The sequence below is a fragment of the Ailuropoda melanoleuca genome, chromosome 1 (genome assembly GCF_002007445.2).
Source record: "Ailuropoda melanoleuca isolate Jingjing chromosome 1, ASM200744v2, whole genome shotgun sequence".
NCBI lineage: Eukaryota > Metazoa > Chordata > Mammalia > Carnivora > Ursidae > Ailuropoda > Ailuropoda melanoleuca.
The window spans coordinates 196,936,842-196,961,800 of NC_048218.1; the positions used below are offsets into that span (position 1 = coordinate 196,936,842).

General features: G+C 42.4%; 1 protein-coding gene across 1 annotated transcript in view; it reads right to left on the bottom strand.

Annotated features, from left to right (window-relative positions):
• Positions 1 to 24,959, bottom strand: part of DGKI (diacylglycerol kinase iota) — a 402,958-nt gene that overhangs the window by 209,115 nt on the left and 168,884 nt on the right. The window contains exons 4-6 of the mRNA XM_034647002.1: positions 17,250 to 17,324; positions 15,632 to 15,688; positions 7,757 to 7,822 (exon numbers count right to left, since the gene is read on the bottom strand). Of these exons, the coding sequence (XP_034502893.1) occupies positions 7,757 to 7,822; positions 15,632 to 15,688; positions 17,250 to 17,324 (198 nt within the window). The remainder of the gene's footprint in view (positions 1 to 7,756; positions 7,823 to 15,631; positions 15,689 to 17,249; positions 17,325 to 24,959) is intronic.

The window sequence follows — 24,959 nt, forward strand, 5'->3', positions numbered from 1 at the left end:
TTATGACAATGGTATTGTGTTTATGTTTTTTTAAAATTATTACCCCTTTACATGCCATCCTTAAGGACTACAAGAAGCCGTGGTAGTGGTCCCCAAAATATCCCCATTTAATTCACAAGCTGAGCTCCTACAAAACCAGACATGATACAGGAGAATAATGCTGGATTACCACAAATTCAACCCACTGTATCTAAATGCAGAGATCCTCTGAACTTGAGTGTATGACATAGGGCCATTGATTTGGCAAATGAATTATTTTCCATCGCTTTCTGAAAAGAGAATCAAAAACTGTTTACATTCACTTGGTAGAATTAACAGGGCTTTTAACTTCTCTGAACCCTATCCAAATGTAGTGCAAAGGGACCTGAACCATATGAACATTCTGCAGAACACCACTTGGTGTACTCTATCAATGCCATCATGTCTAAATGGATGGCAAGAAATGGCAAGTAAGTTGCAGGTCATAATAAGACAGAAGGTGGGGAGATAAGCACTACTAAAAAACAGAGGTCCCACACGTCAGTGAAGCTTCTAGGGTGTAGTGGTCGAGGGCATGCAAGAACATCCTGTCCAATCTAAAGGAAAGAGGATTAGATTTCACAATTTGACTACTAGCAATGAAGCACAGCACTGTGTAGGCCTCTTTGGGTTCTGGAGGCAGCATACCCTACGCTGAGGAATACTGTCCTGACCCATTTATTGGATGACATTAAATGCTTCCAGCTTAGACTAGAGCCCAGAGCAGAAAACAGCTCTGTACGCAGGGCCAGTCTGCAAATAAAGTATCCTTATCACTTGGGTCATACAACTAAGATGACTCCATGCTACTAGAGATATTGGGGAGGAGAAAAGACACCCCGTGGGGTTTATAGCAAGCACCAATGGGAGAATAACAACATAGACTGGATTCTGAAACAAGGTTGTGCCATCTGCAGGAGAGAACCACAGATCTTTCAAAAGACTGCGTCTATGCTACTCTGTGCTGCTGAAAGAATACCTGAGGACAAATCACCAGGAGGTCATGACCTGGGTTCTGTCAGATCACTAAGCCAGAAGGTTAGGTGGGTCCAGCTGCAATTCATCATTATATTTAACTGGGACCATCTGGGATTTGGCAGGAGCAGTTCCAAAGACTACAAGTAAGTGTCTGAGTAGGTAATTCAGACTCCCCATACCATCCACTCTTACTTATAGTACCAGGCCTCTCCTTTGACTCACACCTATGGAAATACGGGGTCCTTACTGACCATCTGATGGAGGAGGAAAAAGCTGAGATTGGTTTATAGCTGGGTCAACTCAGCATGTGAGTCCAGGTCAAAGGTGGGCTACTACTTCGCTAAAGCCTACTCGGGAATGGCCCAGAGAAATATGAGTAGGAAGAAATCTTCCCCATGAACATAACTTCAGGTAGGGCAGCTGGTCATACACTTTTTGTGAAAAGACAGGTAGCCTGATGTATGAATACATAATGACTTACAGGCAATGGTGAATGGCTTGGCTAGTTGATCAAAGGCTTGGAAGGAAACAGGGACGTGTGGGGAAGAGGCATGTGAATGAACATATGAGAGTAAGTACAAGGAGTGAAGATCATTGTATTGCATATTAACGTCCACCAGGGAGCACTCACTTTATAAGAACTGAAAACTTAGACATAGTCACGCGGACTTCACACTGTCATGAACCATCCACACTCCTGTCGAGTCGCCATGATAGGAGTGGCAAATGTTGTTTGGGTTCAACAGCAAGGGATTTCACTCACCAAAACTGAGCTGGCTACTGCCCCTGCTGAATGTCTAACCTGCCAGCAAAAGATACCAAGGCTGGGCACCCAACATGGCACCATCCCTCAAAGGGAATAACCAGCTACTTGATGGTAAATTGATCGCACTGAATCCTTTCCAGTGTGGAAGGGACAGCAACTTATCTCGACTGGAATCAACACATTCTGGCTATGGGCTCACCTTTCCCTGCTGCTGGGTTTTGGTTGGCACCACTATGCAAAGGCTTACTGAGTATGTGACCCACCCACACTGGGTACTGTATGACACTGTGTCAGACTGGAGAAACTATTTTACAACAATGGAGGTGCAGAAGTGAGCATACAGCCATGAAATATACGCGTCCTATCACATCCCACACCACCCAGGAGCCGCAGCCTAGCAGAGAGTGGGAATGGCTTTGGGAGGTGTTAATAGACTCTAGCTTTCAGAGGATACCCTATGAGCACTATCCTCCAAGCTCAGCATGCTCACTAAACCCATGATCCCTTCACGGGGCTGTTGCTTCTAGGGTAAAACACGTGCATGCAGAACCCAAGGAGGAGGGGGAGCAGCACTGCCTGTCATCATTCCCATTGGCCCACTTGGGGAATTCGTGTTTCCCGTCCCCAGAACTCTGGGCTCTGAGGGTCTGAATCCCAGATGGGGAACAGCTCCACCATGGGACATCACAGAAGGCCCTTAACCCTTAAACAACCACACAGCCGGTTACTTTGGGATCTCTGTGTCAAGACAGGACAGACACAGGAAGGAGTCACACCATCTTGGCAGGAGTAATTGCTCCCGATTGTTAGATGGGGCTATAGTTGTTATTTGACAAGCAAGCAGAGTATATCTGGCACCCAGATTACCACTGGGGCATCCTTTCTGCAGTTCAACTCCTCCCTCTGCACCATCCTAGTACCTTCACAGTGAAAGCACTTCTGAAGAGAGAGCAGCAGGGGTCAGATGATCAGAGCACCACCGTAGCTGTAACTACCAGGACACTGACCGCGCCAAAAACCAGGGAAATGTGGCCATAGCAGAATGGCTCTACCGACCTGAGTGAGAACTGAATGACTCAACCCCTGGGGACTGCAGAGCACTGCTTCTGAGCCCTCAGCCCTTGTTTCCTTTTTTTTAAAAACCACTTTATTGAGGTAGGACTGACATACAAAAAGCTGTACATATTAAATGTGTACAACTTGATGAGTCTGGAGATAAGTACATACTTATGAAACCATCAGCATAATCTATGCCATAAACACATCCATCACCTTCAAACGTTTCTTCCTGTCCTCATTAGTAGTTATTAGAACACTTAACATGGTATCTACCTCCTCAGCAGCATTTTAAGTCTACGATAGTGTTGCTCACTACAGGCACTATGTTGTACAGATCTCAAGGTTTCGTTCATCCTGCACAACTGAAACTCTGTACCCTTTGACTATCACTTCCCCATTTCCCCTTCCTTGGATGAATCTGAAGGGCATTATGTCAGTGAAATAAGCCAGACACAGGAAGACAAATACTATATGATACCACTTATATGAGGAATCAAAAACAGTCAAATGCATAGAAGCAGAGAGCAGAATACTGATTGTCCTTTTCTCCTTTCTTGATACTCAGCCAAGGACAGAAAGAAAAGCCAGGCTCCCAGCAGCTATGTTGGCAGGGGCTTATTGGAGAGGCTTGATTTCTTTGCCCTGGTTGTGTTACCCACTCTACACCTCCTCATTGATCCTCCCGAGGTTAAAGGCAAAAGATTCCACTGTTATAGTAAACACACAGGCAAATAACCAAACCTGCCTAACCAGTGCATAGATCCTCACTCTTGAACTTCCATTCCTTGTTCCTAACCTTGCAGGGTGTCTTGACAGTTGACCCCCAGGGCACAATTTACAGGTTAGTGGAGAATGGTGCTTTAAGGTGGTAAGGGAACATCTCTCATAGTCCCAGGTCAGTATTTTCCATTATTTTTATTTTACCTCCATTTTTTTCCTCTAATCTCTTTCACTATTCATAGAATACCTCAACAATACCCCATGGAATGGTTTTAACCATTTTGTCCTTTTTGCAATAAAAACTGTTATTAAGTATACTTCCCTTAAATGTATACATTTTAAATACTGTACCATAAGTTCATTTTATTTTATTTTTTTTAAAGATTTTATTAATTTATTTGACAGACATAGAGACAGCCAGCGAGAGAGGGAACACAAGCAGAGGGAGTGGGAGAGGAAGAAGCAGGCTCATAGCGGAGGAGCCTGATGTGGGGCTCGATCCCATAATGCCGGGATCACGCCCTGAACCGAAGGCAGACGCTTAACCGCTGTGCCATCCAAGCGTCCCCATAAGTTCATTTTAAATTAGTTTTTAACAATATTCTTTATAGCGAAGAGTAGTTTTGACATTTTCCCATTTAATTAGTGATATGCTCTTTAATTTACTTAAACTATATATGATATTATATATGATTTACAGACAAATAATCTAAAATGATGTAGCATGTTTGGTTAGGAAACTGGAAGGTATCAAAAAATGCAGACCAAAGTTTAAGTTAAACTTAGTCATTCAAAGTTTAATATATTGCTATATTAAAAACTGCTTTCAAGATGTGGTGTTTGAAAGTTAAGAATTCTGAGTTTCAAAAAGCTAGCTCATTTATTTTTAGGACTTTGATATGTGTTTCTAAATGAAGAAATAAAATATAAGACCTCGAATTATTATTTACAAGTATATTTTCACAATTACCATATTGCTGGGTTTGGAGCCTTGGTTCCTTCAAAAATGAAAGGTCAAATTAGCCAGAATCATGAGTATATTTTTTCTTTGCATATTGATTTTTTAAAGTACTAAAGTACAAAGTACCCACTAGAGTGGGTAACACAACCAGGGCAAAGTAACTCAGTGTTGAGTGAACTTTGATTGAATGAATGTATAGATAGGTTTGCGGAGTAAGTATGCATCCTTCCTTTAACCACTGACTGAATATAGCTTTACACCAAACAATATGTGCTAGATCAATCCACTGCCTCTCCAGATCCACTATCTTTCTTTAGCCCACATCTCATTGTAAGAAGTTCACTTTCATGGGTTACCTCAACAGCGCCCCTTGTGCTCTGGTTTCTACTAGATTTGGTCACTGGAGGTACTGAAGGTAAGTGAAGCTGGGGTATTTATCCCCTCAGCTGGTAGGTCACCTGGACTGGCTGTCTTGTGACTAAAAGCTACAGCTCCTGTGAAGGAGTTCTCTCCAACTCCGCATTTCTTCAGACTTGACTTGACCATGGCTCCTGCTGAGTTCTTGACTATCCCTTGTAGTTTCTCCACACTCTGCTCACACATTTTAAATATTCTATTAAACACTCATCAAATACATTATTTAAGTTTGAGCATGCTACCTCTTTTCCGCCTAAATCCTAACTCTTATGTAATACAAGACTATGAATGAAAACAAGACTATGAATGAAATTATATAATGTTCATAAAACATGGCAGCCTGTGTTAGTCAGCAAATGTTAAAGCAACTGAGCAACTGAATCATGAGCTCTCTCATCCGATATCTATCAAGTGCCACACACACACAGCCAAACACATATTCAAGGCTCAAGAGAAAATCAGTCCAAATGTTTACTTTATTCTGATTTTTAAAAGTAGAAATTGAACCCACAACATCTTTAACTATAAACACTCCCTAACAACCCAAAAGTTTGCAAACCATCAGTTGGAAAAAAAAGTTTTGCTAAGTGAAATGATTATTTTTCAGCCCATCCCAATGGGTAAATTATGAATAATGCATACGGGACATGTGTATATGTGTTTGTTTGGGGGGGGGTGTGATGGTTTAGAATCTCTGAATATGTAAGAATGTACAACCCTACTGATGAAAATTAAGCATAGCAGCAAAGCTTGAAATGAATTTCCAATCACTTAATCTATAAAATGGAAACAGAGCCACTAGCTTTCCTCTAATCCAGAGTACAAGCCAGGATCCAAAGAAGGATTATTTACTGTCCAGTGGGAGACACAGGTCTAAGACCATCCCATCCCATAACTGCTTGAGTCTCTGAGAAGCCGTGAGCAACTGGATTATATGCAGGGGATGAATATAGTAATACATTTATTAGGGGAACATTATGTGAAAAGTTGGGATCACTGACTTCTCAGCTAATAGCTATGATGTGCAGAGAGCTGGGAGCACTCCAAGACTGCTGCCTGAGAACAGAGGAACCAAAGGAGACATGGTCACAGCAACGCAGGTAAGAGGAGTCCAGTTTTCCCCCCATTTGGTTGACCATGCCAACAGAAGACAAGGCCAGGAAAGGGAGCATAATGTGACTCTAGGGGATACCTGTCACAAAATATGTTTATTGATTTTCTTTTAATAAAATTCCTCCAATTCTATTATGGCTTAAAAGTTACTGGGGGAGTGCCAGCTGCCAGGCTATCCAGTGAAGATATGTTTGCAAGACAAAGAGCTTGTTGTCCAGACCCTTCCTACACTTCCCATCTCTAACTTCAAAGCTGGCTATGCCTAAATACCTGTTTCTTCTATCATACACACAAACACACACTCTCTCTCTCTCATGAGAAAGTTGAAGATAGTCTACAATCTACTAAGCAAGGGAAAGTCCACAAGCCCCAGGGCAACACCAGAAAGAGTAGGGTAGGTGAACCCAATGAAAGAAGGCCATATAAGAGGAGAGGGCTGACTTCCTTCTCCCTCACCATGTAAAATGCTAGTAAGAATTGTTCCACTTCCCCTTCCTCTTCCTCCTCATCTTCCTTTTACCTCCTTCCCCTTTAAACCTATTTCATATCTGTCCTCTTTACAGGCTAGAAAGGAACCAGCTAAAGGTCACTGTGAACTGAGGCGATAATACCAGTTACAATGGAAGGCCATACCCTTGAAGCAGAGATAGGTAGCCTTCCAAATAAAAAGTTGGTAACTGATGCTACAATATGATATTTTCTTTCCAGCATTGGTCAACACAGCAAAATTCATGAAACTTTTTCCAAGTCTCACTCACTCAACACTCCTACCTCAGATAGCCAACATTTCCTTGCATCCCTCTATTGTCAAAAATGCTATGCTGGTCAGCTCATTCCAGTGCTCCAGCCAAAAAAGTCATATGAATAAATAAATTAGGAATTAGCTCATGAGGAATATAGTCTTCCAAATTGTCTTATTTCACCAAATCAAAACTTCCCTTTACTGAGTCCAGCTTACTATTGATTTAAAAAAAATAAAAAATCTTTGTAGTGTGATTCACCACCAGTTTAACCTTCCCACAGGGTCCTTACATTCCGAAAGTAGACCTTTGTACAATGAAAAAAGCCATAACCCAAATCTGTTGGGGTCAATAACATGCAGAATCTATGGAGATTTTCATAGCATGTGGCCTGAGGACCCACCCTTTCCCCCCTTCCTTTTCCCAGGGGCCTTTTACCCCAAGAGCCCTTTCTCCGGTCACACTGAGAGAGAGAGTAGACATAATCAGCCACAAAGTGAGGAGGCCATCTCTTTCCAGGAACGTGAGAGCGTCCTAAGAGAGCAACACATTTCTTGCTTCTGTGTGGTCCTTCCTCTATTGAGTTCTGCTCAACCGCAATACTGTGTCAACAGAAGTTGTGCTTCTCAACAAGCCACGGATTTGCTCCTGCTGAGCCAGGAGTGTGACAGGCCAGTGGTCCTCAGGAGGGGGTTTTAGCAAAATAAGAAGCGTTATTTTTTTAACCATTGACAATGAAATTCACCATGAAAGTGTATCCATTGCTCTTAAAATGTGCTAATACCTGGATTAAGACCCCTGCCTCTTGCAGTGAGTTCTACCACTAAAACACCTCTTGAGGAAAGGGACCTGGAGAAATAAGGCCTTTCAGAAAGGAAGAGACGTACTGAGCACTGGATTCGGGTGAGAGGACTCATCTACCTCGGGTGCTTGTGAAGGCCTGGGGAGCCTCCCGCGATGGCTGTGGGGTGCTGGGCCCCTTACCTTACCACACTGCTTACATTTTCCCTCCTGCCGACGCCTGTGCACCCAGTGATGACGCACAAAGTTCTGTGGGAAAACAAAATTAAATGAGTGCGTTTAAATTTGCCAACCCCGTTATTAGTTGTTTTTTTTTTAATATTTTAAGCATATAGATTCCCATAAATCATAACCTAAGCCCCTATTAGCACAAAACCAAATATGTGTATGTGTGATTTAACAATAAACATGATTCCTCTTGGAAAACTGAAACCATTCCCATGCCCAGTGATCTTTCGTATTTGCAGAAGCCATTCATTGTGCCCTCCCTCCACGTGCTCCTCATGGCCACACCATAATGCTCTTACTCTGCTTCCTTCCCAGAAAAACGCTGTGCAGAGTGGGAGGTCACTGAAATCCCCTCAGAGACGTAAAACAGTGAGGGAGATAAGATAAAGCAGCAATATCCATTTTTAAAAACAAATATGTATTTAATGTGTTATATACCCCAGGCAGGCACCACACCAAACATCCGTGTTAGAAAGAACTTCAAGAAATTAGGTTCTCAGAAAGAAACAGATCTCCTCATTCAGGACATCCAGGAGGAGAATTTTTCACTAGTGAAAGCGAAGGGAAAGAAAAGCTAAAGGGGAAAGATGACTGAGGCAAGGGTTGTGGGCCCATCGTGATGTTTGTACAATGACATTGTGTTTAAACTGTCCTTGGGTTCTAGAAACTAGATCAGCTTTCAAAGTCTATTCTCATCTTGGGCCACAGGAAACACAGAACTTCCTTTTCCTCCCAAATAGACAATCCCTCCTCGGGCAGGGAGTTAGGAGCCCCATTACCACTGCTGTTAGGATATACTATAGGAGAGAAAGCTGTCTTTAGGCCCAATGGCACAAATAAACTTACATACAACTCATCCTTGTTAGACCGATATACATAAAATATTTCCTTTTTTTTCTCTTGCTCTTTTCTGAGAAAACACATTTTACCTGACACTGACATGTCTATCATCAGGCCACAGCCTATATTTTCCCTTTCAAAGGCCCTTTAATATATATCCAGTCATTCAGCAAGTACTTACTAGATGCCTACTGCCTGCCAGTTTTAGGTATACATGTATAAAACCTACCTGTTTTAGGTATACAGGAAATAGATCAGTGTTGACGAAAAAAGAAAGTTCTATCGACACATGAAACTCAGAGTGACAAAAATACCTCTAACAAACATGAGCATTATCTAAAATGCCACCTCCATTTCTCTTTCTAATGTCAAATCAATTCAAGTTAAAACTAAACAAAGATCCTGGAGGAATAATGGTCTTTTAACTACAACAAGATATAAAGAAGCATAATGGTCCCACTAATTAGTCTAAATTTTGTCTTGCTTTTCCCACTGAGGCAGTTTAATAAAACAAGGACACAATTCTTATATTGTTCTCAGAAAGAAGCTAATAATAATATTTTTGAGTACTAACTGTGTGTCAGCCACTTTTAAAAAACGCTTTAAATGTAATAATTATTTTAGTTTTCATGAGAATTTTTATAAGTAGAGGTGCTATTCAGTCGGTATGTACCAGAAAAATCCCATGAGTCGTTAAAATACTGAAATATTTCTGTACTGGTTGATAAATTAGTTTAGTTCCCCTACCATCCTCTTGGCTCCTCCTTAACTGCCATAGTACCCCACCCCACCCCACCCCCTCAACATTGAAAATCACTTCTACCCCCTCATTATTAAGCAGCTAGAATGTTCATTTTTGGCAGGTCTCTGGGATTCTGTTCCAATGAGCTCTCTTTCGAAAACAAATCATGCTGCTTGAGCAATGCCACGAGGATCCCTCCCCCACCCCGCCCGAACCCAGCACACTCAGAAGACTGGGCTGTGCAAGTTTCAATATCATACAATGTTGGGGCCCATGGCTGGCTGTGGCCCTCAGAACAGTGAGCAAGTCAGGAACCTGTCCAGTTATATGGGTCCATACCACCTGCTGGACCCTGCACCGCTCTGCCTCACAGGTGAGGCTGATCCCCTCAGCCTTCCATCCACTCAGGTGATGAAAATTCTAGCCCACTGCTGCCTTAAGAAGAGGGCTGGGAGGACTGGGCCAGCTGCCAACTGCACCATGTCTCAATTCACAACGTTGTAGGGCACTTTATCGGAGGGTTCTGTTTGAATTATCATTATGGTCCTCCTTTTAGAGATCACAAAACAAAGGTATTTAGTGGTGACTTGAGATTCAAGGGTCAGAGCAAGGATTCAAACCCAGGCAGTCTGGAGACGGAGCCTACACTCTGAACCCCTGTGTCGCTATGCTTTTCCTCTGCTCTGAGAGCTCGGGATCAAGCTCCTTCAGGAAATGATTTCAATGACAGTCAGTAGTAGAAATATTGAATATACAAGAATGTCAGACAATACTGTAAGAGAGAAAAATTTACTGTAATTGCTGTTAGTTTAGCAAAAGCTGTGGGAAAATGAACAATGTCATTGATGATAAGGGAAATTCTCTGCTTATGGAGATTATAAATCACCTAATGACTATCAATTTAAGGAGGGAAATGTTGGAAGAATTTGATGCAATTGCCTACGAAATCAGGGCTGACTCATGGGGTTATTTCACTAGTGACAGATCTAATCAAAAGATTAAACCAACAATTTCCAGAAATCAACAATTATTTAGAAATTATAAGACTGCCTTAATGAATCATTTAGGTTGCAGCATGTGTCATTTGGTAAGCAGATTTATAATACCATGTAGTTTAATCTGTTAAGGGAATATAAGGGAACACTTTTAAATTGTTTACTTAAATATTACTATATGACTCAGGAAGTTGTTAAATATTTTGAATATCATTCTTCCTAGAAATTGGGTCACAAATTAAGGCATGGAGAAAGTAACTGAAACAAAAGCACTCCTTGAGAAGAAACTGAGTAACTGCATCCCATGTGGAGCTCTGATATGAGAGGTCAAGCATCCTTCTTTTTTTTTTTTTTTAATAATTTTTTTAATGTTTTGTTAGTCACCATACAGTACATCCCTAGTTTTTGATGTAAAGTTCCATGATTCATTACTATGAAAAGATCTTCTTAGGCCTAATAGAAATTCCTTCTATCACTGCTTTAACAGTTCGAACAAACATCCAAATAAATGCGTGTCGAGTGGAATGGAATTCTCAACCTAATTTTTTTTGATGATCAACTCAGGTACTTATCACTTTGGGGGATCATCAGTTGCCATATCAGCCAGGGGGAAAAACCCAATTTCTGTAAATTCACTGCTGTTTTCTAATCCTTACTCTCAAGCACTTTCATTTTTCACACTCTTTCCTATTATTCACATCTCCAAAGTTATGGAGCTGAAATTAGACTCGGGATCCTTACACTGCAAACGTGAGTGTTGACACACTGCTGTTAAAGATGGCAAAGCAAAGCTTCTAACACCATGACATCTTTTTATTGTTCATCAATAATCTCTGAATTATGCATATACTATCTTCAAGTACTGGGCAAGGAAAGGGCTATTACTTATGGGTGTTAAAATCTCAGTGATACATTATTTCAGGGTTTATACTCGGTATTGTTTTCAGAAATACATAACACTCTTGCTCACTTATTTTCAAACAACAACTTCAATTCCTAATATTATTCATAGAGTGCGTGAAAGAATCTTGAAATTATAACCCAATCTATATAGCTTATGTCTAAGAAAACTGAGGTCCAGAAAGATTCCACCTAGAGGAGCTCTACCAATGTTCATTAACAAACTTCCACGTGTCAGACATTCCACAAAGCTCAAGGTACAACGATTAACAATCCCTGCTCTAGATCCCTACACTGGCAATGCCATTAAGTGGAAACGCAACAGAGGTATGATCTGAACCCAGCCAAACTACTTCTACGGTGGCTGTTCTTTCACTGACATTCAGTAAACTATGCAAGGTCTCTTAATTAAGAATCTCAAGTGAGTCATAGCCTACCATAAGTTTCACCTTCAAATTGTCCTCTTAGAATAAGAGTTCTTAGGCATTGGGGGAGAAATTGACTTCTGTATAAATGCTTCCAGTCAACAGGTCACATCCTCTATGTCCAGGTACAGTGAGTTTGAGACAAATTCCATGAGTGACTTCCTAAAGATTACACTTCAGGGGGACAACAAACAAGCAAATGAGTAATACCCATAGGTAATTATGTCATACAAAGTGCTCTGAAAGGGGCAGAACAAGGTGCTTTGATAAAGAACAACGTGTAACCTATTCAGAGGAAGTCATCAAGGAAGACCTTGGAGGGGGTGATATATGAGCTGAGGCCTAACTCTAAGAAATAGTTAGCCATAAAGAGATTTCCAGGACAACAGTGAAATACATAAATATCTGAAGGTGGGGAATACCTGAATGCATGTCTCAAGAATCGAAAGTCCATGCGGCAGCTGGATGGGTCTGGAGAGGTAGGCTGGGGCAAGACTACGCAGGGCTTTTCATGCTGAGATGAAGACTTGGGTTTTACTCTAAGTGCTATGAAAACTAATGGAGCATTTTAAGCTGAAAAATTACAGGATCTGACTTCTGTTTTAAAAAATCACTCTCTTGGGGCACCTGGGTGGCTCAGTCATTAAGCATCTGTCTTCGGCTCAGGGCATAATCCCAGAGTCCTGGGATCGAGCCCCACATCGGGCTCCTCCGCTGGAAGTCTGCTTCTTTGTCTCCCGCTCCCCCTGCTTGTGTTCCCTCTCTCACTGGCTGTCTTTATCTCTGTCAAATAAATAAATAAAATCTTGAAAAAAAATAAAAAATCACTCTCTTAAATCCTGATGGATTAAAGGGGAAAATGAAGGAATCACGAAAAAGCTACTGCAGTAGTCAAAAGAGATCATGGTGGCTTAGTCTAGGGTTTCTTGTTTGACAACAGAAATGGAGATGAGCAGATGATTTGAAATATATTTTATAAATAAAATCGATAGGGCTGCCAAATGAATTAGATGTGTGGAATACATGAGAAGGAATCAATGATCCCCCAGTCTTTTTGACTGAGGAGCTGGATCAAGGGCCATCTCATTTTCTGAGGTGTGAAAGAATTTTTAAAAAAATAGTTTTTATGGTGATGTTCATAAAGAATTTAGTTTTAATGTGTTAGGTTTGAGATGAAATGATGCATTCAAGGGACATGTCAAATGGAACTCCAAGAAGTGTGGACTGGAACTGTAAAGTTAGGAGTTATCAGCTCAGACATGATGTTTAAAGCCAAGAAATTGGATGAGCTCTCCCAACAAGAGAGCAAGAGTGGACAGAGAGAAAATACGGCCAAGTACCATGCCTAGAGAATTCTGTATGAATCAGGGGGAGTGAATGATGAAACAATGCAAAGGATTCTCCAAAGAAATAAGAGGAAAATTAGGAAAGACATCAGGACAGGAGAGATATTTAAGAAGGCTGGAACATTGAATAATTTGAGTTTATTTGAGAGACTAAATAAGCACAGAAAAATATCTAATGGGTTTGGTATCTGCGAGATTCTGGCAACATTGAAAAAAGCAATTTCAGTGAATGGACAGAGTAGAAACCAGATGAGGACAGGTTAAAATGATGGGGAGGTGATATACTGAACAGTGATATAGACAGCACTTTCTGGAAGTTTAGCAATGAATGCAAAACTGAGAATCGAACAGCAGTTAAAACACAGTTGGTGGTTAGGAAATATTTTTGTTTGTTTATATTTAAGAGGGGAGATGTCAGACCATGTTTATGGTTATGGAAATAATCCATAGGAGGGGTGGAGAGTTGAAGATGTAGGAATGGTAGAAATTATCAAGTTCTTGTTACAAAGACAAGAGCAGGTGTTCCAAACACTTGTGGAGGAGGGCGTGGCTTTACCCAGTGATACTGCTGCTAAAAACAAAAAAATATATATAACCCTTTGCATTACAACATGGCACATACAATCACAACTATCTGTCTAGAGAGAAAGAGAGAAATTAAAAGACAGGGAGCTAAACGTGGACATATGGATCCCCCATTGAAAATTCACTTAGTTCATCTTAAAAACACAAAACTATTCCTTCTAATTTTCCCCTTCATTAGGGTTCTGAGTTATCTTCTGGCCAATGCTATTGTGCACTTGGGCGGCACTGAGGGTACCCACAAGCCTATCATTTTTCTTGCACTTTCCTCACCCTAAGTATGACCCATCACCTTCCTATTGCTGACATAATGGCCAAACACAGTAGGAGAAGACAGATATTACTATTCTATTACTAGAACCATTACTGATAGTTCAGATCACCACTAGAAGAGTCCCTTAAATTTTCTCCATGACTCCAATATGGCCGCTCTTGAACTATATGGTATTCCCTCCACACTGAAGTCAGAATAATATATTCTACTTAAAATAGTCTAATGCTCCAGGGCCCCCAGGTGGCTCAGTCGGTTGGGCATCCGACTCTTGATTTCAGCTCAGGTCATGATCTCACTGCCGTGAGATAGAGCCCTGCATCAGCGGGGAGTCTGCTTGGGACTGTTTCTCTTCCTCTCCCTCCGTCCCTCCCCCTCCCTCCTTTTTTTCTCTCTCTCTCAAATAAATAAATTACTTTAAAAAAATTGTTAATTTTTTAAAATGTTGATAAAACACTCAACTTGCAACATAGTGTACAAGGGCCTTCATGGCCTAGCCCCTGCTTATCTCTTGGATTTCACGTACTTGTTATGTTCTCTCTCATTTTTGTGCTTGGGAGCATGTGGTCTTTCTGTCTAGGAGGCTGTCACCTCCTAACTGTCCTTCTGCTACACACACCTTCACTTAGATAACTCCTCTGGATCTCAGTTTACTTGCCGCCTCCTCCAGGAAGCCCTTTCTCTGGTATCCTACCTCCCTCGCCTATTCATCAGTGCATAGAGCTAGTTTGAGGAGTGCACCAGCTGGGAAGGTTTCCAAGGGGCTAAATCTGTATGTGGAACTGAAAATAATCTTACTGGGAATGTAAATGAAATGGAGAATGTATATTTCACAAAAATGACAACCACACTTTGTCTTATGGACAGCACCATACACAATGGTAACACCTGGGCGGCTAAACTATGTTCTAAGAAGGATGGGTTCTATTCATTGCAGCCTTTTGTTTTGCCAACTGAGGAGTGCAATTTGGGACCTGGAGCTAGACTATTTAGGATAACACAGGAGGGCTGAGACTCTCTACCAACTACCTCACCTTCTCTAGCTTTTCCACATGTGCTCCATCTCCTCGAAAAAGAGCTAAACGAACAAATCTGACAAAGTGCAGCTCTCCTCCTGTCCTCCCCACTGCTTCCCACTAACAGAGCAACTGCTCTCCTTGTGATTTCCTGTTTACCTGTTTGTCTTCACAACTGGGCTGAGGTCAAGGACTGAGAGCTGAATGTAGTTCTTCCATCTACCTACGAACATACCGACTTCACAGATAAAAACATTGCAATTCAGAAAGACGAGGTAAGATGCCTCAAATCACACAGCATCTAGACGGGTATGGAAACCAATCTGGCTCCAGTGTGTGTGGAAATACTTGGTTACTATGCTGCCCCCTGAATAGCTTCTACGCAGTCAAAATTGAAAAATGGAGTTCAAATGGACTGTAAGACAATAAAATGTTATTTACTTCTTACCTCTTCAATTCTACCACTGCCTCCCTACCTGCTCATTAAGACCTTAGCTCCCCAATGCATTTCATGAGAACAGTAAAGGGCAGTTATACGCATGCTGAAGAAACTGGGAGATTTTACTCATGGTATTTATTGATGTATTGATAAGCAACCGATGTGGAATGGAGGGAGCTAGACTTTGGTTTTTAATCCCTGGTGAATGTCTGTTAGTCCAGTGCATCAATGGGAAATAAAGGTGGCATTTGAAGTCGAGCTCTGAAACACTCACTTCTCTTGGCGATCTGGAGCCCCCTTCTCGAAATGTTGGTTTACATCTGAAATTAATCTGTCATATAAAAAGAAAAGTGTATTACATTAGGGATAAGCACCAGACTAGATTGACTTACCAAAACAAGCCAATGGTGACAGGTATAGAGACTACAAAACAAAAACCCCAAAGAGTAAGGAATGAAGTATAACACTTGAAATCATCACCCTAGATATTCTACAGAGACACAGGGGGTCCTCCATCTCCAATCCATGTCTCTTCATTCTCATTGATGAAATTAACATATCTCTAAACAGTAATCCCCTTACTCTGTAAACTTGAGAAAAAGAGATAAAGAGTAAGAGAAAACATGTAAGGCAGCTGAAATCACCCAGCTATGTTTCAGATTTTAGAAGTAGGACAACATAAACTTGAGAAATATTTAATGTGATGATGATGATTCACACACAGAAATTTTTCTTTAAGTCTTCAGTATTGCCTTTCTTTTAGATAGGCAGGTCTCCTGGTAACATGCACATCTTCTTTAGTTACTTGATAAGTGAAAGGTGTATAGAAATGAAGGAGGACATAAGTAAATGGTGTTGGAAGAGCAAAAAGAAAAAAAAAAATATATATATATATATATAAATAGTCATCCCTACAAAACAGCAGTTGGCAACAATAGGTAACATGTTCATGAAAATAATGGACGTTGCAGGGGATGAAAACAATTCAACACATTCACATACGACAGCTCAAGAACACAGATAACACAGAGACTCACGCGCGGAAAGAGAGGAGAGGCAAGAAAGGGAAGATGGCAGACGACACACTCACGACTGGAGCCTTCCCTTTCTCGCAAATGACTGATCAATGGACGCTAAAGAATCTACCTCTTCTGGAGGCAAGACACCACGGGGATGTCGCCTCCAGCACACCCACACATTCGTGCTGTGCAAGCGGAATGCTGCCCCAAGAAAGGAAGGAGAGCTGCCATCTGGCCCGGCTCTCTTCCTTGCAGCCACTTTAGGAAGAAGAAACTCACAAAGGTCAGACGAATCTGTACAATGATTTTAAAGAGTTTATTTTTTTCTTTAAGAAAAAAAAAATCTTGGGGCGCCTGGGTGGCACAGCGGTTAAGCGTCTGCCTTCGGCTCAGGGCGTGATCCCGGCGTTGTGGGATCGAGCCCCACGTCAGGCTCCTCTGCTACGAGCCTGCTTCTTCCTCTCCCACTCCCCCTGCTTGTGTTCCCTCTCTCACTGGCTGTCTCTATCTCTGTCAAGTAAATAAATAAAATATTAAAAAAAAAAAAAAGAAAAAAAAAATCTTGCAGAAAAATCTAGGGGTGAATAACAATGTCTGTCATTATAAAAAAAAAATTCTCTTGTACCCGGCTTTTCTCTCTAACCTTACCAGTCCTCCTCCCAAGAGGCAACATAAAACGATATCGAATTATCCTTCAGCAAACAATAGGGGAAATTAACCTTAAGCACTGGTTTTCCATTACTAATCTGGTAACAATGTTGGTCTTGCGTTTTTTTAAAAGGGCACGGTTTTGAAAAAGTTGGAAATAGGAAGAGACACCTGGTCACTATGCCTGCGATGTGGCCAACAGTGCAGCAGGTGGCGCTGTCTCACCTTTTCTAGCTGTTCGATGCAGGCGGTGTGGACGACGATTTTACAGACCGCACACTTCCTCCTCAGGGCCGATTTCTACAACATCCAATTCAAAATACAAGAAGAAACATTAACAGTCTGTTCTGAAAAGTTCCCTGGCATTAAAGAGGGTATACATAAATACGGAAAACATAAGCAAATTTAAAACATCATCTTAAGCATTTGAAAACATGGCAAACTTTAGTCTTTTGACCCACCTCCTAACTCCGTACCTCCATGACTTAGGGCGGCTAGATTTTTCTCTCCAAAATATAATACTTACACCAACTGCTATATATTGAGCACGTAATATGAACCAGACTCTTTATTTTGTCGTTGTTAAGTTTTATAACCTAACAATGTAGGCATTAGTAACATCCGTTTTTATGGTTTTTTGCTTGTTTTTGTCTTTATACTTTTTTACACCAGTAGTTTAGCGGCAGAACCAACATGCAGAATGAGGTCTAAGCTCAAAACAGGCACTCCTCCTCTACCACCAAGACTCGACATCCCAGGGGGCCAATCGTTTTAGGCTTCTACCCCACGCACGAATCTCTACCCAGGAAGACCTGGGTCTTCCCCCAAATCTTCAGCAAAGTAATAAGGCAAGCCTAACTCTTCCACCTGGTAATAACAATAAAGAGTCATAATAGCGCAGAAGCAGCTAACATGAGTGCAGGACTCGCTGTGAGTCAGGCATTCCCAAGCACTTCACAAAGAGTAACTCATTTAACCTTCAACAGCCCTAAGAAATCGGTAGTATTTTTACTCCCATTGCACAGGTGAGAAGGTTGTGGTGCAGTAAGCGATGTGCGTGAATCTCACAATGAGGCCACAGGAGAGCCAAGGAGTCTAGCTCCGAGCTCACGCTTGTCCACATGACACAGTTTGGTCTCTCGGATGGTCAGTACCAGTTTCGATGTACAATAAAAAAAACTTTTTGAGGTGTAGCTTTCCTCTAACCAAAAAAATTCAAAATACAACAAAACAAAACCCGAGCAGCAGGGTGAAAGAGGAACAGCTGGAATCTTGCCAGGAATGTTCAGGCCTCCCCACGAGGCACAGGCTAGAGGGTAGGTCCGCATGAGCAACTTTGGGGCTTGAGCACTGAAAGCAGCTTAATATAACAAAGCTAATCTGTGAAATAGTGACTCAAAGCATCCAAGTGTGAAAGGCCTTGAGTCCTTATTCTTAGAAAAGGCGCTAGGATAGATTGCTGGCACACTGCCCTCTTCTGATGTGTGGCTTCCCCTGTGGAGATACAATTTTTGAGCCAAAAACTGAGGTATTGCTGCTACCAAAGAAGATTAGAAGGACCCCCTTGGAAGGGGCAGTATCAGGAACGCAGCTGTAGCCTGCTCCCTCCCAGACGGTTCCCCGCGCTCAACATGGGGTATGCACAGTGCTATCTGCCTCCCACGAGGCACCCAGAGCCCTCCAGCAGCTCCACTCGCAGTCTAGACACCCGCTGACTGAGGTTTAGTTACCGGCTTGCAGACGGCTCTCCTCTGCCTGAGGAAAGAACACGGTCTGGAACATTAAATAAGTTTGACAATCAATTGATTTTGCAAAGAACAAAGGATAAGGGAAACCCAAGCATCTAGCCACACGCCTGGAAAGTGTCTCAGCTCTACTCCTGAAAAGACAGGAGGAGGAGGAGGAGGGGTGGGAGGGGGAAGAACAAGGAGTAGCAGTACCAGAAGCAGCAGCGCTCAGGGCAACAATAACAGGATTCTAGTTTGCAAATTTTCAGGAGCACACTGCCCATAAGCAAATTCAGGTTGCTCTCCTGTTTCCTTCGGGTCTCCTGGTAGAGGTCACTGAGGTAGCCCCACCTGCAGAAAATGCTTGGGGCATTTGAGTCACGTGGCCAATCCGAGTTGCAGTGATGCTAAGGAAACTGGAGTACATTCCAGTCTAGTCAATATCCGCAAAGCCCCGGGGTAGATTACACTGCAGACAGACAAAGCAGCTCTGCTCACAGTAGGCAACCACTGATGCGCTATGATTTGTAAGCACACCGGACAAGCCTCCTCCCTTACCAACAATTCCTGCTCCAGTCTGGCTTTGCACCTGCAGAGCTCCAGGGACTCTGGGAGGCTCCTAAGATGTCACTGAGAATTGTAGGAAGCGCACCAACCAGGCCCAGGGACCCAGAATACTTCTTCCTTGCCTTATTTTCCATCCCAGGATTCTAAGTCAGAATCTCTCCTGAATAAGGGATCTGGGCTCACAATAAGAGTTTGAGAACCACAAGGTTAAGACATGTTATCTCTCATCTTTCCTGGACAGCGTGTAAATATGCCAACACCATTTATAGGGAATAATTCAAGGACAATGTTCTCCAGATGTTAACGTATGAAGTAAAGTGCTTTAAGTTATAAAACCAACTTTATTTAAACAATATTAAATTTTAAAAGACCCTCATAGCATGTATGTTTTTGTGCCTTTAGAGTGAGAATATATAGACCATCACCTGAATTTCTCTTCATAAACCCTATAACACGATGCATTTTACTACAAAGAACGGTTATTTTTGTTTTCTGTCTTTCTAACAGACTAGATATCCTTTCGGTGTTGTTGTGCCTGTCTTTTGTTGCCTTCAATTTCTTTAATGACAGCTTCTAAACAGTTTATAATCTAAGAAATTGGGTGATTCAGGTTTATGATCATATGCAAAATTAAGCAAATTCTGAATGAAGATCTTTTCCCATAGTAATAAAATACGTGGATTTCAGTTACTCAACTGATAAAAACTGTTCCAGTGAATCAGAAATTTTAACTGCTGACTTCTTGGTTTATGACTATGTTTCGGTTGGTCAAAGTTATTCAAAATCGCTGGATGATAAGCTTCTCTGGGCAGAAATTGCTCAAAATGAACAATTTTTGTGCTTGGTTATGTTACAGTTTTTAGTTGCAAGATTTAAACTAAATACAAAGTTAAAATATCAGAATCTAGACTGTAAATATTTACTTTTCTTAAAACAAACAAAAAACCCCAACCGAATTCTTATTTAAACCAATGCTTCCTTCACTACGAAAAGTGATGAATCAAAAATGTCATTAATTTCACGTTTACAGATTAAAATTTTAAAATTTTAAAAGCTCACTCTTCAGTGAATTTACAGGCCAATTAGACTTACTGTTCTAAATATCAAATAAAGTAACTTCAGTGTTCCTACTAGTTCTTACTAATCAGTTTTCTGATTTTGTTAGTATCCAAAGGAAACCCATTAGGTTGTAAATTGTGTGTGTGTGTGTGTGTGTGTGTGTGTGTGTGTGTAACATCTATGAAAAGTTAGACAATATAAGATATAACATGGACCATATCCTATCACACCAGGATCAACATTTATTTGTGTAACAACAACACAATGATATGCTCTACTTCCAGTCAGTGGGCATAATTCCACTAGCAGACTAACAGTGATCGTAAGAGAAAACATTCTAAGTTCTGACTCTGCCCTCTGTTTCCCCATGCAGCAGACACCCTGGCGTTCCAAGCAGGAACATCTCACCCAACTTCAGCTCCTGTCAAGCACAGAAGTAAACTTATCACAGCCTTAGATCACTGGAGCTGGGGCTGGGACAGAAGGATCCAAGGCCAGCAGTGGTAGAAAGAATGTAATTGTTCCTGACAAAGAGTTTAAGATCTAATGCCCTCCCACCCACCCACCACCTCTGGTCATAAGTCCCTGATCCATACGTACCCAAGAAAGCTCTATTTTCTTCCTCTGAGCCAGAGATGTGATTTTCCCTAACTAGCAATGAATATCTGGTGGTAGTTAATAGGGTTTGATAGAAAGAAGAAAGAGAGGATGGAGGGAGGAGGGAAGGGAAGCAAGACCCAACTGCACAGGCCTATGATTTATAAAAACGCTGGGGCTTCTTCATGTCCAAGGCAAATGAATTGTTTCCCCTGATAGTCTGGACTTTGACCCCCAAGAAGCATGTACCACAAGCATGTACCTCCTTCCCAATAAGACATATACCAAACCTTATTTCTCCCTGAAGTTGGAGCAGATTATCTTGCCTGCTGACTTTCTCTCTCCTGCTGTATAATTAAGGATACAGCCCCTACCCTCACCCCCACACACATCCACAGCTTTAACCACCAGAGATCAGAAGTAGAGAAGTAGGAGGAAATACTCAAGAATCTTCAGAGCCGGCATGGCAACACTTTCTTGGTCTCCCTGCCTCAGGAGAACTTAGAGACCAGAGCCAGCTGCTGGCCAAACACAGTTTGGGCTTGCAGCATCTCTCCCCAGATGGAGTTCCCAGGCTTGGGCTCACAGACTTAATGCAAGGAATCACTGCTTCCATTAGCTCCATCTCTGCAATGAGGCTACAGTGATAAAAGGATGAATGGCAAGGGAAGGTTTCCTCTGGGTGGGAACCCAGTCATACTGGGAGCAGGGAAGGAGGCAGAGAAGGCAGTCTGGGGAAGAAACCTGATGGAGCACAGAGCCAGAAAAAGATGGGGGGAGAATGGGGGAATGGGCATCAAGTTCTGGCCTAGCTGTCTTCTTCCTAGTGATTGCTTAGCCCCTTGGCTGATCCCAGATCCAAAGAATCATCCCAGGCAATAGAAACTAAGGAGGGGTTGGGAATCAGGCAAAGGGGAAAGAGCAAGGAAGGCAAGAATCGTATCCTCCTTTTTTGCTCCCACAGAGCTCAGTCTAGTGGGCACGCTGGTGGGAGGGGGAACCAGGAGAGGCAATAGGGCACAGGTAAGGCCATCCTTTTTTCTTCTCCAAGGGTGGGAGAACAGATGCTCAGTAAGGAGGAGAGGAGGAAAGCTCCTAAGCCTTTGGGGTGTCAGGAATTCCGTGTCCTTTCAGTGGGGATTGCCTCTATGGGCAACGTGAACAAGAACACTGTCACTGTATAATCCAAGGTAAATGAAAACAAGAGTTCTTTGATTTATTTAAAAACCTAATTAGAAGAAATGACAAGCATACTTGGCAAGTTCTGCTTCTCTGGGGAGCCTGGGTTGCAATCTGTAAATTGGTATTAGGAAAAATGAAGAACGACATTATCTGGAAGTTCCATTAATGTGATTTCAGGGCCAAGCACAGCCTCCGTTGCCACTCACGTTGGCTCCTCTTTCCCTCAAACAGAACACAGGACACTTTGGACAAGCCAGGAGGGCAGCTAGCTGAAGTCCTCGTGCACCCCTACTGTGGTTCTTCGTTACATCAGTAAGTCTCTCTATGACAACAGGATGTCAAAATCCCAGACTGAGGAGCAAAAACACCACCCATCTGGAGGAGAGCGTGGCTCAAGGGTCATCCCAAAGCTGCCTCACAGGGTCTGCTGCAGGGAGACCTCCCTCAGTGGTAAAGGGGCCAGCCCTCAGCCTGAGGACAGTTGGCCCACGTTGGAAGGTCACGACCTTCATTTGCCAAGGTCCTATGTGTTTGTACCCGTGTCCCCTGGACAGACAAGGGCTTGGTGGGGGCTAAACCCCTCTGAGATAGCTCCTCACCATAGACACCCTAGATTCTAAATGCCTGATGTACCTCAGAGTATCTGAAAGTAAAAGGAGCAGGAACAACAGGAGGTTGGGCGGGCGACTCAGGTAAATGAGTGCCCCAAATTTCCTCATGGTACTCAGACACATACCAATGCACCTAAACCCGTGCGCGCTTGTCCCCTGGAGCCATGGTGGCGTGAGGTGCCTTACGTGAATGAGTCTTCCATGTGGCTGAAACAATCTGTTAGCCACTGACTTGTCCAAAGCATATTTATAAACATTGAGCCAACAAATACTTTTAGCCATCACTGTGAAGATGAGGAGATATTAAGTGCAGTGCAGGAATTAAAGAAGAAAGAGCTTCTGTCCTTCCTAGGAAAAGCTGGCAAGCCACTTGAGAAGACAAGAAGGACTTGGGGGTGGGGGGAGGGGGAAGGTCATTGACAGAGAAGGCCACACACGGCTAAATGCTAAATGAACAGCTCAGACAATGAAAGCCATCGTTCAGAGGAATTAAGACCTCAGAGGCTGAGTCAGTAAGAAGGACCTAACAGATAAGCAAATTCTTGAATTGGGCCTTAAAAGATGTATTTATTTCAGAAATTGAGGACACTTCAGCGGAGAGCAATCCAAAATCTCATTATGTAGCAGACACTGATATCGCCGAGGGCTGGCTTCGGCATGTACAGCGGGGTACAGAGTCCCTGGACTCACAGGTGTCCACCGGCATGAGTTCTTGGGTGCAGGGCTGCAACTTGGATCACGGAGACTTCTATGTGTGTGCCAGTTGGAGGATCAGGTGGGATAGGGCGTGCATAGAGGTGAGGACTGGGAACAATGGCTGTGTTAAGAAGCCACAGGAGCTGGGTCATGAGGGGCTGCAAGACAAATGACAAAGCAGAACTAGTCCCAAGAGGTCCCAGGGTTAAAAACTGTAGAGGTACAGGGGCACCTGGGTGGCTCAGTTGACTGAGCATCTGCCTCAGGTTGTGAACTCAGGGTCATGAGATTGAGCCCCACATCAGGCTCTGTGCTCAATGGGGAGTCTGCCTCTCTCTCTCTCTCTCTCCCTCTCTCTCTCTCCCTCTGCTCCTTCCCCACTCATGTTCTTTCTCTAAAATAAATAAATAAATCTTTTTTTAAAAATTGTAGAGTTACAAAAAGGAGATTCCTCTGTGTCTTTCCTAAAATCCAACACCAAGTACACTGCCGGACACATACCAAGAGCCTAGTAGATATTCTGGAAGGAAGGGAGGGAGGAAAGAAGGATTTGCAGAGAAGGGTTTTCTCCCTTTCAAACCCCCAACCCAGCCCCAATCTGGAGAACTGGTGGCTTTGGGATGATGAGACAAAACCTCCAGTAGGACAGAAGCATTCTCACAGTAGGTAACCCCAAAAGAGAAAATGAAGTACCTTACAGGGACAGAAGACCTCTACACACAGAAGGAAAACAGGTGGAGGCTTCATGGTGATTACAGCTGTGCTACTTTTGTGTCACAAATGAGACAACTTCTAGGGAGCCTTGGGGACACTGGATTGGAAGGCTACTGCACAGGAGACTGAGGTCTTACGTAAGTGGGTGGAGTTAAGAACAAAAAGTCTATGTTACTGCTGCTGGTGTTATGTTACCTGTATCTACAGGCTGGTTAAATTGGAATCTGTACTTGGATAATGGTTGTGCGGCTGGGGAGGAAACATGCTGGACAAAATTGGGGCCGCAAGTAGGCCAGTCCTCCGAAATAGAAGTCCTGCTTAGGTGATGCTGACTGGGCCAGAAAGGTGAATCTAAGACTGCACCAGTCCTTAAATCTAGGCTGAGAAATACAAATTTTAATCTAATCAGCAATGGAACACTGACAGAGTTGTTGAAACGAATGTGGCCAAAAATAATCATTTAATCTGGTGGCATGTTGTGGCACTAGCTGAAAGCAGAAGGAAGACAAAAGGAGATGAGATAAAGTAATTTATTAATTCAGTCAATCAGTGAATACCAAGCACCTAGTAGGTGCCAAGCACTGGGGATAGAGCAGTGAACAAAACATTAACAAAACTTTTTTTTTTTTAATCTCATGGAGATTACTTTATCCTAGGAGAGAGAGATAATAAACATGATATATAAATATAATGTATAATATGTTGATAGATAGAAGTGATAAAGAGGAAAATTAAAAAGAGAACAAGGAATGGGAGAAATACCAAGAGTAGAGGGGATTGAA